General features: G+C 35.8%; 1 protein-coding gene across 1 annotated transcript in view; it reads right to left on the reverse strand.

Annotated features, from left to right (window-relative positions):
- Positions 1 to 1,704: 1,704 nt before the first annotated feature.
- mgat5b (alpha-1,6-mannosylglycoprotein 6-beta-N-acetylglucosaminyltransferase B) overlaps positions 1,705 to 13,770 on the reverse strand; it is a 222,331-nt gene continuing 210,265 nt past the window's right edge. The window contains exons 17-18 of the mRNA XM_030142103.1: positions 10,911 to 11,182; positions 1,705 to 2,164 (exon numbers count right to left, since the gene is read on the reverse strand). Of these exons, the coding sequence (XP_029997963.1) occupies positions 1,966 to 2,164; positions 10,911 to 11,182 (471 nt within the window). The 3' untranslated portion in view covers positions 1,705 to 1,965. The remainder of the gene's footprint in view (positions 2,165 to 10,910; positions 11,183 to 13,770) is intronic.

Below are 13,770 nucleotides of genomic sequence, written 5' to 3' on the forward strand. Positions count from 1 at the left end.
TGAGTAAACACACTTGTGAAATTCAAGCATTTGCGACATTTTTATTCAAAGCTTTTCTTTTGGATTGCTCATGATTTCTTTACGAGTTTAACTGATCCATCACGTGACACGTTTCATCATAGAGACTGTGATTCTAATGCAGCCATTTAACCTTTAAACAAGGGGTGTCAAACTCATTTTAGTTCAGGGGCCATATTCAGCTAAATTTGATCTGAAGTGGGCCGGACCAAAAATAATAACAGAATAACCTATAAATAATGACAACTCCAAATTTTTGTCTTTGTTTTAGTGTAAAAAAAAACCCATTAAATTATGAAAATACTTTTATAAATGATTAAAAAAAAAAACAAAACCCTGAAATTTAAATTTAAAAATATAAGAAAATTTAGTGCAATTTTAACAATATTATGCCTCAACTTATTCTTTCGACATGTGCATTATGGATCAGATCTACAAAGACACTAAACAGTGAGGAACAGGCAGAAAAATTGTTAAAATTGGGCTAAATTACTTTAGACATTTCAGGTTGTTCATATTTGTTCAGGTTATTCACATTTTAGTGTTACCGGATAGTTTGTAAATGTAAATATTTTCATAATTCAATTTTATTTTTTGCACTAAAAAAAAAAGAAAAAAAAGTTGTTAATACTAGATTTTTTTTTGGCTTAATTCAAGATTTTTTTTTACTTAATTGAAGATCTTTTTTGGCTTAATTCAAGATTTTTTTGCTAAATTTGAGATTTTTTTTTTGGCTTAGTTGAAGATTTTTTTTACTGAATTGAAGATTTTTTTTGCTTAATTGAAGATTTTTTTTTTTACTTAATTGAAGTTTTTTTTTTTGCTTAATTCAAGTTTTTTTTAGTTAACTGAAGATTTTTTTGGGGGGGGGCTTAATTCAATTTTTTTTTTTACTTAATTGAAGATGTTTTAGGCTTAATTCAAGATTTATTGCTAAATTTGAGATTTTTTTTGCTTAGTTGAAGATTTTTTTTTTTACTTAATTGAAGATTTTTTTTTGCTTAATTGAATTTTTTTGTGTGCTAAATTGAAGATTTTTTTTGCTTAATTGAAGATTTTTTTTTTACTTAATTGAAGTTTTTTTTTTTTCTTAATTCAGGATTTTTTTAGTTAACTGAAGATTTTTTGGGGGGGTTTTATTCAAGATTTTTTTACTTAATTGAAGATGTTTTTTGTCTTAATTCAAGATTTTCTGCTAAATTTGAGATTTTTTTTTTTGCTTAGTTGAAGATTTTTTTTTAACTTAATTGAAGATTTTTTTGCTTAATTGAAGATTTTTTTGTGTGCTTAATTCAAGATTTTTTTTTACTAAATTGAAGATTTTTGTTTTGGCTGAATTCAAGATTTCTTTACTTAATTGAAGAATTTTTTTTTTTTGCTTAATTCAAGATTTTTTGCTAAATTTGAGATTTTTTTTGGCTTAGTTGAAGATTTTTTTTACTTAATTGAAGGTTTTTTGTTTTGCTTAATTGAAGACTTTTTTTTACTTAATTGAAGATTTTTTTTTTTTTTTTTTTTGCTTAATTCAAGATTTTTTCCTTCATTCAAGCAAAATTTTTTTTTTTTTTTGCTTAATTCAATTCAAGATTGTGGAATTTTTGCACTTGGCAAAAAACATCCCAGGGGCCAAACTGGACCCTTTGGTGGGCTGCATTTGGCCCCCGGGCCGCATGTTTGACACCCCTGCTTTAAACCAAGGCTTCAAACCCACCAGATCGAGAGTACAATCATGCATTTTCCCTGAGAGGTATTACTAGTTGACTTGCTTTGGCAGCCACAATGTGGAGGATTTTGCACAATGACACTGAGTCCCACATTAGAAGTACAGTGGTACAGTCTCTCTTGTGTCATTTATGTATTACAGCATTTTACAACAAAACTCCTCAGGTCAGGCTGGATCTCACCAACTGTTAGAAAATAGTCTCCGTCCACCAGTTCTCCCACTGGTCATAGACAGTCTTTGCACAGAGCCACCTGGCCGACCCGATAGTCCCTGCAGGGGCAAAGGCGCTGGTATTTGGCGCTGGAGCCGGCACAGCTGAACAGCAGTGGGTCCTGCTGTAGGCCACATTCAGCGTGCTCCACCGAGAAGGCAGGGAAGAGGTGGTTCATCTCTGACTCCACTCCCTCACAATGGAAGTCCAGCCTGGAAGCAAAAAGTCAGACATTAGACATCTGGGAGCCTTCTGCGCTGCTGCATCATTTTAAAACCAAAAGCTCAATGAGGCGTCACACTGTGCGGATGGAAAGTAAAGTTACTCAAATGTACTGTTTGCAGAAGCAACACAGAGTGCGGTGTCTTTACCAAAGTCCCGATAAGATGTTGAAACTGACTAAAATAATAAATCGAAGACAAGAGTTTGTGTTTGAGATTCATTTAACCCATAAAGACCCAAACATCCACCGCCTACCAAAATCCTCTACTCTGTGTTTAATTTCTTCTGATCCACAAATCCTATCAATATGTGTAAATAATTGGTGTAAAATACAGTTTGTCATCTTTTCATGGTCATCAGATATGACCCATTTGGACGTTCAGAGGCTCCGTAGTTATCATGGAAACACTGTCATCGTCTACAAAATTGATTCACCAGTAAAACCCATAGAGTTGGATCAATGACAGTGGATGGACAAACTTCAGTTAATGATCTATTTTCCTGGAAAAGTCACTTTTTCTCAAGTTTTCTCTCTTTTTGGTATCATAACCCTCAAATGTAATCTCGGTATGATGATTAAAGTACATGATCAGTAAAATAAATATAGGAAAATACCAGATTTTTACTGAAAAAAAAAGGCTAAATGGGGAGGATAATATGATGATAAATGGTAATAAATCACTTAAGAAAGGTTAAATAGAGAGAACAATTTATTTGGGAACTAACCCAAATATAGCACTGGGTCTTTATGGGTTAAAGTGTAGTTATTCACTTTCTGCCTCATATATCCAACCCATCATTACACTGGGTTACAAAAAAATGTTTTTGGCAAGTTGTCTAGGTTTTTTAAACTGAATTAGGACCATTTTGCACCGCTAAATCCAAAAATGACATCTGTTTTTCTCAATCAGGTCAGGTTTTTTTGCTAATTGAATTTTGAAAAATTTGATCTTCTCACAAAATTGATTACATTTTTGTGACTTTATCAGTTGATTTTTTATATAGTTCTCACCCAAAATAGGTTTTAAGAGAAAAAAAATCATTTTCTAACAGGATTCCTGTTAGGTACAATGGTATATTCACCGCAGATGTAGCAGAATACGTCAGGCTTATTTTTGCAAGATCTTCTAGTCAAAGCCATTTCATTCACCTGTAATATTAAAAAAAAATATTAATCATAAATTGGCAAAAGTAAAATCTTCAGAACTCGTTTATTGCAAGAAATATGAAAGAATTTTGTATCATATGATGTGAAAATGCCCATAAATGTAAGCAAAAATGTTGAAAAGCCAATATGTAGCATAGTTCAGAAAGTTGACCTGATTGAGCAAAATTAAAGTGATTTTGGGATTCAGCACACCAAAATGATCCTAAATCAGCTCAAAAAACTTAAACAATAAATTTGTTGTTGACCAGTGTTATAATGACATAATCAATGGTATTACCAATTCTCCTGTCAGTGGTAGAAAGTTATGGCTGATTAATATAAAGTACAAAAAACAATGATAATAATGCAAGGCTGAAGACAAGAGTCTGTGTTTGAGATTCATTTAACCCATAAAGACCCAAACATCCACCAACTACCAAAATCCTCTCCTGATATAAAATGTTCAATATCTTCTGATCCACTAACCCTATCAATACATGTGAATCATTGGTGTAAAATACAGTTTGTCATCTTTTCATGGTCATCAGATATGACCCATTTGGACGTTCAGAGGCTCCGTAGTAAACGTGGAAACACAGTCATCTTCTACAACATTGATTCACCAGTAAAACCCATGGAGTTGGATCAGTGACAGTGGATGGAGACACTGGGTTTATGTTCAGTTAGAGATAGTTTTGTTAAAAAAGTCACTTTTTGTTCAGTTTTGTCTGTTTATGACATAATAACCCTCAACTTTAATCTGAGCTTTCATGAACATCTACATGATCAGTAAATTAAATAATGGAAAATACCTGATTTTCACAGAAAAAAAGTGCAAAATACAGAGGATAATATTATAATAAATGGTAAGAAATCACTTAAGAAAGGTTAAATAGAGAGAAAAATGTATTTGGCAACTGACACAAAAGACACCTGACAATGAATAGTACACACAATATAACCCTGTAGCAACCAATACTGGTGAATAACTTAATTCTCGCCATTTTAAATGCAACACGAAAAGCACTCAGAGAGTGAAGACCTCTGCCAAGGCAGATCAGTGACCCCCCCCCAGCCCTGATCACCACCAAGATTTAATCATTTCTTCCTTGTGCCAGTATCAACATTTCCTGAAAATTTCATTAAAATCCGTCCATAACTTTTTGAGTTATCTTGCTAACAAACAAACAAACAAACAAACACGCACGCTTAAAAAACTTAAAGTTTTTTAAGCGTGCGTTTTTAAGTTCTTTAAGTTAAACTTAAAGAACTTAAAAAAAAAAACAAAAAACAAAACTGTATAAAAACCACTGAAAAAATATTTTATTTCCAAGAATTTCAGTCCTATTTACTGTATGTATGATTACATATCAGCTGCAGCTAGTTCATTTTCCAAGGATTTTAATGACTATGCCAATAACATAATAACCAGCCAGTAACATTATTGGCAAGTTATTGCATTATTGGCTTTATTACATTTAAACTGACCATACATTATTATATTATTGGTTGCTACAAAGCCTGTGCCAGGTTGTTAGTTTAGCCTAAATGTTGTGTGTCTACAGTGGCTGATCAAAATGCAAAAGGCCCCTGTTAGAGGTTATGTTTACGTTAAGGGGATGTGAACCCTGGTCCATACATATGGTGAATGTCAGAAACATCAAGTCTTTTATCGCTTTTGAAAAACACATGCATGTTCCTATGGTTTATATGGAACAAATATTCATATATCATTTAACAGTATGAAGATTTATGTTGAAATGTATACACACCTTTGGCAATAACAGTAGTTTTTGGATGAAATACATGTTACACTTGAACATCCTACATCGTATAGGCAATACATGTAGGTTAAATACCCTACAAACCATGACTGAGTGGATTGAATGACAGGCAGTTTGATGGTTCAGTACTGGTACAGGTCAGTATATAAGGCACAGGTTTCAAACATGCGGCCTGGGGGCTAAATCCGGCCCACCAAAGGGTTCAATCCGGCCCCTGGGATGAATTTGTAAAATGCAAAAATTACACTGAAAATATTAACAACTAGAAGCACTCGGAGAGTGCAGACCTCCACCAAGGCTGATCAGTGGCCCCCCCCGTGGGCCCCCCCACGCCAAGGAGGTTATGTTTTTGCCAGGGTTTGTTTGTCTGTCTGTCTGTTTGTCTGTCCGTTAGTGTGCAACATAACTCAAAAAGTTATGGACAGATTTTGATGAAATTTTCTGGTCTGCGCCCCCCCCCCCCCCCCCCCCCCCCCCCCCCCCCCCCCCCCCCCCGTGGGCCCCCCCACCCCCGATCACCACCAAAATTAAACCATTTCTTCCTTATCCCATTTCCAACAAACCCTGAAAATTTCATCCAAATCTGTCCATAACTTTTTGAGTTATGTTGCACACTAACGATCAGTGGCCCCCCCCGTGGGCCCCCCCACCCCCGATCACCACCAAAATTTAATCATTTCTTCCTCATCCCATTTCCAACAAACCCTGAAAATTTCATCCAAATCTGTCCATAACTTTTTGAGTTATGTTGCACACTAACGGACAGACAAACAAACAAACAGACAGACAAACAAACAAACCCTGGCAAAAACATAACCTCCTTGGCGGAGGTAATCAAGGATCTTAAAATCATTTTAGGTCATTTCAGTCTAAAGTGGATCAGACCAGTAAAATACTATCATAATAACCTATAAATAATGAGAACTGTAAATTTGTCTCTTTGTTTTAGTGTAAAAAAAAAGTAAAATTACACAAAAATGTTTACATTTACAGACTAGCCTTTTACAAAAACTGTGAATATCTGAAATGTCTTAAGAGAAGTATGTGGAATTTTAATAATATTCTCCCTGTTATTTAATGTTTTGTGTATTTGTAGATCCACTGTGATCTGTAAGTTGTGAGTCACATGTATAAATGATAAACTGAGGCGTAACATTGCACTTATTTTACCAAAGAATTTCCAGGTTGTCTATATTTGTTGATGTTATGCTCAAGTACAATTCGTAGATGTAAACATTTTCATTATGGAATTTACTTTTTTCACTCAAAAGTTCTTATCCTATTATTTATATTATTTTACTGGTCCGGCCCACTTTATATCATATTAGACTGTACGTGGCCCCTGAACTAAAATGAGTTTGACACCCCTGATAGAAGGCATGACTCCATTACATGTTGTACTTCTCATCCACTTCACCTGCTGCAGGATAATAACCTGAAACATACATCCAGGGCTTAGAGAGAAAACAGTCAGCTGGACTGTTATCTATCATGGAGTGGCTTGTCCAGGTAACTGCTCTGGGATGACGTGGATCGCAAAGTCAGAAAGAAATATCCAACTGACCAAGAATACCTTTGGCAAGTTTTACAAGAGACATAAAAGTATTTCAGCTGAATGTTTGGAGAAGCTGTCTGGGTGCAGAGAGTGTGTAAAACTGTCAAAGCTTCTACAGCAGAGGCTTTCACTACAGTTTTTTTTTTTTTTTTTGCCAGACTGACATTGTAAATCAGACACTGTTCTTGGTATTTTGCCTGGTAAAATAAATGTTAAAAATAAATAAGTGAATAAATAAAGCATAATGCATGTGTCTCTTAAAAAAGGCACTACTGCAGGTGATGGTAATCCACCTTAAAACTGGATGCCACCTACTAGAAAATGAAAAAAAAAAAAAGCTGTTCTGTAGAAGCATCTGCTCCGTCTGTAAACACCTGGATTCTGTAGTAACTAATAGACACTGCTATTCTTATTTTCACGTGTTTATACAGTAATAAAAACACAATTATGAATATGATATTACATTCCTGCAACTGGATCTCTCTTAACCCTAGACCTTTAAAGCCATTTGGGGAGTAACTAATTACATATAATGGTATTACGTCATTAAATTAGAAAAATATGTAATTAATTCAGATATGGTTACTGGGGAAAAACATGCAATTAAATTAAAATGGCTGTGACTGTAAAGGGGTTAAATCTGATTAAATTCTTCTCAGTAAAATGCTTGTATGTAGAAAATAACAGTGGGCTAAAGCCGGGGGGATGTCCATGTCATATGAAGGAAAACAGAAATTCAACTAAAGTAAAACTGAAATGTTTGTGTATTTTGAATATAACATTAAAACCGACCAACAAAAAGATTTAAGTAAAAAGAAAACAAAACATTTGAAAAGGAGAGGGGTGAAGTTTAACTTAACCCTTTCATGCATATTGATCACTCCAGTGGACAGTTATTCTCCAGCTGTTCTCTTGTATATTCATGCATTTTGTTGTTTTAGTTCCATATCAGCCGACACAGTGGACACTTATGCATCGTCCCAAACACTGCAATTCATACCATTACTGTAACTTTGTTGGTCTAGATCACATGTGTCAAACATGCGGCCCGGGGGCCAAATCCGACCCGCCAAAGGGTCCAGTCCGGCCCTTGGGATGAATTTGTGAAATGCAAAAATTACACTAAGATATTAACAATCCCTTTAGTTCAGGTTCCACATTCAGACCAATTCAATCTCAAGTGGGTCAGACCAGTAAAATACTATCACAATAACATATAAATAATGACAACTTCAAATGTTTCTCTTTGTAAATGTAAATTTTTTCATGTATTTACACTAAAACAAAGTATAATTTTACAAAAAATGTGAATAACCTGAAATGTCTTAAGAGAAGTATGTATAATTTTAACAATATTCTGCTTGTTACTCAATGTTTTTTGTATTTGTAGATCCACTGTGATCTGTAAGTTATAATGTATATGTGTAAATGATAAACTGAGGCAGAATACTGTAAAAATTATGCTTATTTTTTCAGTTTGTTCATGTTATTCACATCTTTTGAAAGGATAGTTTGTAGATGTAAACCTTTTCATGATGTAAATTAACTTTTTTCGCCCTAAAACATAGAGAAAAGTTTGGAGTTGACATTATTTATATATTATTATGTTATTATTTTACTGGTTCGGCCCACTGCAGATCAAATTTAGCTGAACGTGGCCCCTGAACTAAAATGAGTTTGACACCCCTGGTCTAGATAAACCTAATCTGTAGTAACATGTCTGAGTGTAAATCAACTGCTAATTATTAGGCTATTAGAACGTAATTAACAGTTTTCTTGAACAAAAAGTTTTTTTTTTTTTTTTTTTTTTTTTTTGCATATTATCTCCATGAATTGAGTAACAGCTAGTATTAGAGTATGTTAAAATGTGAGAAAATGGCATTAGCCGCATTAAAAATGTTTTTATTTCATATTTTTCACACAGTATATCACTTTCTGATCATGGGTTTTAAATACATGTATCTTCGCTTCAAAAATTGAACACATGGTGTCCAGCTGAGTGGACATTTTTGTAACTCCATGAAAAACAGGGTCGTAAAAAAAATTCAATTGCATTGTTTTTTTCATGCCTAAAGAGGAAAAAAAAAAATCATCCAAGAAAAAAATATTGACTAAGGTTCTCATAATTGATGCATGAAAGGGTTAAATACTCCCGCCCCCTTACCCTTTCCTTCTACCTACCCTAAATTCCCATGTCAGATCCCATAAGTAATTCAAAAAGTCCTACACATATCAGACTAAATTCGGACAATAAGCACAAACACAAAAATGCTCTATCAAGGATAGACTGTCATTTCACAACAGCATGTCACATCAAAATAAACTCTGTCCCTTTTGTAGCAGTAATACCCATATCAAAAACAAAAATAAACTCTGTCCATTTCAAAATGTGCTAAAAACAATATTTTTTTAGCAGATTTTAGTAAATTTTAGCGCATTGTCATTTTAGAATCATATATAAATTATTGAGTGTTACAGTCGCTCCATTAAAGAATAATAAATAGTAGCTGGAAAAAATTGTCAATACAATAAAAAAGAAAAATATATAAATATACAGTGTGTAAAGCTCTAAATCAGTGTTTTTCAACCTTGGGGTCAAGACCTGGAATTTCTAGTAACTAAATTTAATATTAAAAAAAAAAAAAGTTCTGATAAAAAATATATGGTGAGTTGGCAGAGACAATCACATAAAAGACATGACAAACTGTGAAGCTGAAACTGAAGCACTGTGGTACTGTTTATCTTTCAAATGTTCATTGTGGTCAGTTTCAGATGCTGCAGCTCTTTCATAATTCATAGTTTGAGTTCTTGTTTGTTCAGTATTAATTGTCAGCCTTGTAAATACAAGCTGGACTGACTGTACATATCCTGACCAAGGAAAATCAAATTCTCACTTTGTGCAGTAATCTACACCTGGATTTACTGCCTCCGTCCATAATAATATACATTATATAGACTAAATGTCGTCTAAAATTAACGTTTATTTGCAACATAGTGACACAAACTATTACATGATCAAAAACAAATTAATTTTAGCAAAAAAAAAAAAAAAAAGTCTCCATTTTGAATATCTGGGGTCGCCAGAAATTTGTGATGTTAAAATGGGGTCACGAGGCAAAAAAGGTTGGGAACCACTGCATTATATAGACTAAATGTTGTCTAAAATCAATGTTTATTTGCAGCATAGTATAGCAAACTATTACATGATCAAAAACAAATTAATTTTAGCAAAAAAAAAAAGTCTCAATTTTGAATGTCTGGGGTCCCCAGAAATTGTGATGTTAAAATGGGGTCACATGCCGATAAAGGTTGGGAACTACTGCTTTAAATATACAAACATACACTGAACAAAAATATAAACGCACCACTTTTGTTTTTGCTCCCATTTTTCATGAGCTGAACTCAAAGATCTAAAACTTTTTCTGTGTACACATAAGGTTTATTTCTCTCAAATATTGTTCACAAATCTGTCTAAATTTGTGTTAGTGAACACTTCTTCTTTGCTGAGATAATCCATCCACCTCACAGGTGTGGCATATCAAGATGCTGATTAGACAGCATGATTTTTGCACAGGTGTGCCTTAGGCTGGCCACAATAAAAGGCCACTCCAAAATGTGCAGTTTTATCACACAGCACAATACCACAAATGTCACAAGTTTTGAGGGAATATGCAATGGTCATGCTGACTTCAGGAATCTCCACCAGAGCTTTTGCCTGTGAACTGAATGTTCATTTCTCTACCATAAACCATCTCCAAAGGTGTTTCAGAGAATTCATGAAGAAGACTGTGCGAGGAAAATGGTGGTCACACCAAATACTGACTGGTTTTCTGACCCCCCTGGACCACCCAGTACAGTAAAACTGCACATTTTGGAGTGGCCTTTTATTGTGGCCAGCCTAAGTCACACCTGTGCAATAATCCTGCTGTCTAATCAGCATCTTGATATGCCACACCTGTGAGGTGGATGGATTATCTCAGCAAAGGACAAAGGAGAAGTGCTCACTAACACAGATTTAGACAAATTTATGAACAATATTTGAGAGAAATAGGCCTTTTGTGTACATAGAAAAAGTTTTAGATCTTTGAGTTCAGCTCATGAAAAATGGGAGCAAAAACAAAAGTGGTGCGTTTATATTTTTGTTCAGTGTATTTACGTATACCAAATATACGTATTATAACAGTTATATTCATGGTGAAATGAATGTATCCAACCATTTTACAAAGCACTCAAATGAAGAAACAACTCACGCGTTAAATGCCTCCTTAATGTTGATGTAACGATACAAGGCAGGTTCGCAGATCAGTCCTGTGTTCTGGCATGCCTTCACACATGACTGGCCCTCCTGTGAAGCTAAAAGCCGTAAAGCACTGAGGGGAGGCCAGGATGGGTAGGAGGAGGCGTTGGAGGCCCAGGCGAGGATGCTGGAGTTGGGCAGGAGGATGAAAGGGCTGGGGGGACTGCCCTGCCAAGTTCTGGATGAGTTTACTGGAGGAAACGGCGCTCGGGGGGAACAGAAGTCCTGCAGGTGGAAGATAAAAAATCCCTCAGGCAATATTTTCAGCATAATTTAGCAAACATTTTGACCTGTGTGCTAAATAAACACTATAAGAGCGGTGAAGTAATTCTAGCAACGAGTTACAGATTCAGATTTAATACAGGAGGAACTGTTACGACACAAAAGTGCTTATCAGAACTGACAAGTCCATGTCAGTCTTCAAGGAAATGATATGTGCGAAGTTATTACCACATAATAATAAATGAGATCTGGAGGCAGAATTAGACTCTGGTGAGAGGTCTGATTAGATTCCCCCTCTAGCTGGGGCTATTCATAAGACCCAGGTAATAACATTTCTCTGACATGTCCCTCTGGCCTCCAGACCCGTTTATTAAACAGGCTCCTATGTGCCTCCAGGCAATAACTGGGCTTCCAATCTCTCCATCTCTCTTGCACTTCCACCGCCAAACAGAGGCAACATCCATGATCTGCGCACACACGGAGCTTATCGAGGAAATAAAGAGGATGTGAAAGGGGCAAGGTTAAAAGAGGAACAAAGGGATGAACAGCAGGGATTTGTGTAGATGCCTGCTATTATTTAACCCCAACAACATACCTCTGTCAGAGATATGAGTTATTAAAAAGGAAAAAAAAAAAAAGACTCTGAATGTGTTTTGCTCTATTTTCCCATTTACGTTGTTGTGTAATTATTATTCACAAGATGCATTAAACACTGAAGCAGCTTTAAAATTACTGATAGCATAAGTTTGTGTTTGTAGGAAAATCTCTCTGGGTGTTTTTGATACTACCATAAATCATCAGAAAACCTTCCAATCCAACACACTGGAGGCCTTAAATTATAATTAAAGAAATTCTCCTCTTATTTTTGTAGATATGCAGAGGAATCTGGCACTGACCCACAGTTAGATGAGTTATTATCGTCACTGTTTGCACCAACAGATGGAGAAATTCTCAACTGAAATACCAACGAAGAACACAAACAAAGTAGGATAAATGCAGTCATTTTACTGTAAATCCACTGACGGCTGTTGTTTTCACTCCCTATGTATCATAAATTTAAAAAAAAAAAAAACACTCCCATGGGTGTCATCATCAGGATTTATCCAGCTACGTATCTAAGAATCACGTCACCCGCTGGGAGAACGGTAGGTTTCGTTCTCACTGATGTCCCGCGTATTCACTACCACCTATGGTTAGTAATCACAAAGCAAACAAATGATTGTCTCTTTCTGCTTGGAAATGAATGGCCTGATTTACAAAGAAGAATCCAACACCACTGGCTTCTTTCTGGAGTTAAATTAGAAGTGTCAATCAAGTTAATGGTGGTTGAATGCTCCCTCTATAATTATAGGTATACAACAAAACAAAGACGAGGCTGTGAAGTGTGCGCGTACGTTTCTCGCTTCTTTGCTGCATTTGCCGTCACATAAAGAAAATATACTGAAGCGCTGTGAGAGTGTGTGAGGGTCACGGACGGACCAGAGCTTTACCGTGTGAGGATGGAGGTGAGAGAGGAAGTCGTGGTGGGAGATAAGGCCAGATTCAGTCAGAAAGTCGAAGGAGGAAAGTTGAGAGATGTGAATGACATAGGAAGTTAGAAATCAAATTGGAAATGTCTGAAATGGGGAGAGTGAAGTTTAAAGTGGAAGCAAAGAAAAGAAAAGGGCAGAGTCTGATTGACAGTCTGACCTTGTACAAAGCAGGCGGCTAGTCACACAGTCAGCCACTATGTACAGAGGTTGGACAAAATAATGGAAACACCTTAAAAAATCAACAAAATATAATTTAATATGGTGTAGGTCCGCCTTTTGCGGCAATTACAGCCTCAATTCTCCAAGGTATTGATTCATACAACTTGTGAATTGTTTCCAAAGGAATTTTAAGCCATTCTTCAGTTAGAATACCCTCCAACTCTTTTAGAGACGATGGCGGTGGAAATCGACGTCTACTTGAATCTCTAAAACTGACCATAAATGCTCAATAATGTTGAGGTCTGGGGACTGTGCCAGCCATACGAGATGCTCAACTTCATTAGAATGTTCCTCATGCCATTCTTTAACAATTCTAGCTGTATGGATTGGGGCATTATCATCTTGAGGTGAAGGTGTTTCCATTATTTTGTCCAACCCCTGTATGTGTGTATTCCTGACAGATGCAAAGAAATGGTGTCAGACCAGAGGGTGAACCATTTTCTTAACTTACCACTGCCTGACTTTATCCACCTACATACAGGGTGTATCAAAAAAAACTATGCATTTTGAAAAATTACCCCCACTTCTGCATTTGATCATTTTTGGAATTTTCTTTTATGGACGTCGCTAGGTAGGGGATTAGTGGATATTCGTCCAAATTTACAGACCCAGGTTTTCATGCATGAGTGAGCGGGGGCAAATTGCGCAATCCAAGTTCCAACTGGTTTGCGCGAAGTTGCGGTGGGATTTAAATCGTTGGCGGAACGTTCTACCGAGCACTACGAGAACAGAGGCGTCCCTGCCTATCTTCAAGAAGCTCCTGAAGACCCAGTTCTTCCGAGAGCACCTCCTGTCCTAGCACTTTCAGACATTCCATTTTAAATATTTTAATAAGGTTTT

Source organism: Sphaeramia orbicularis, chromosome 8 (assembly GCF_902148855.1).
Source record: "Sphaeramia orbicularis chromosome 8, fSphaOr1.1, whole genome shotgun sequence".
Lineage (NCBI taxonomy): Eukaryota > Metazoa > Chordata > Actinopteri > Kurtiformes > Apogonidae > Sphaeramia > Sphaeramia orbicularis.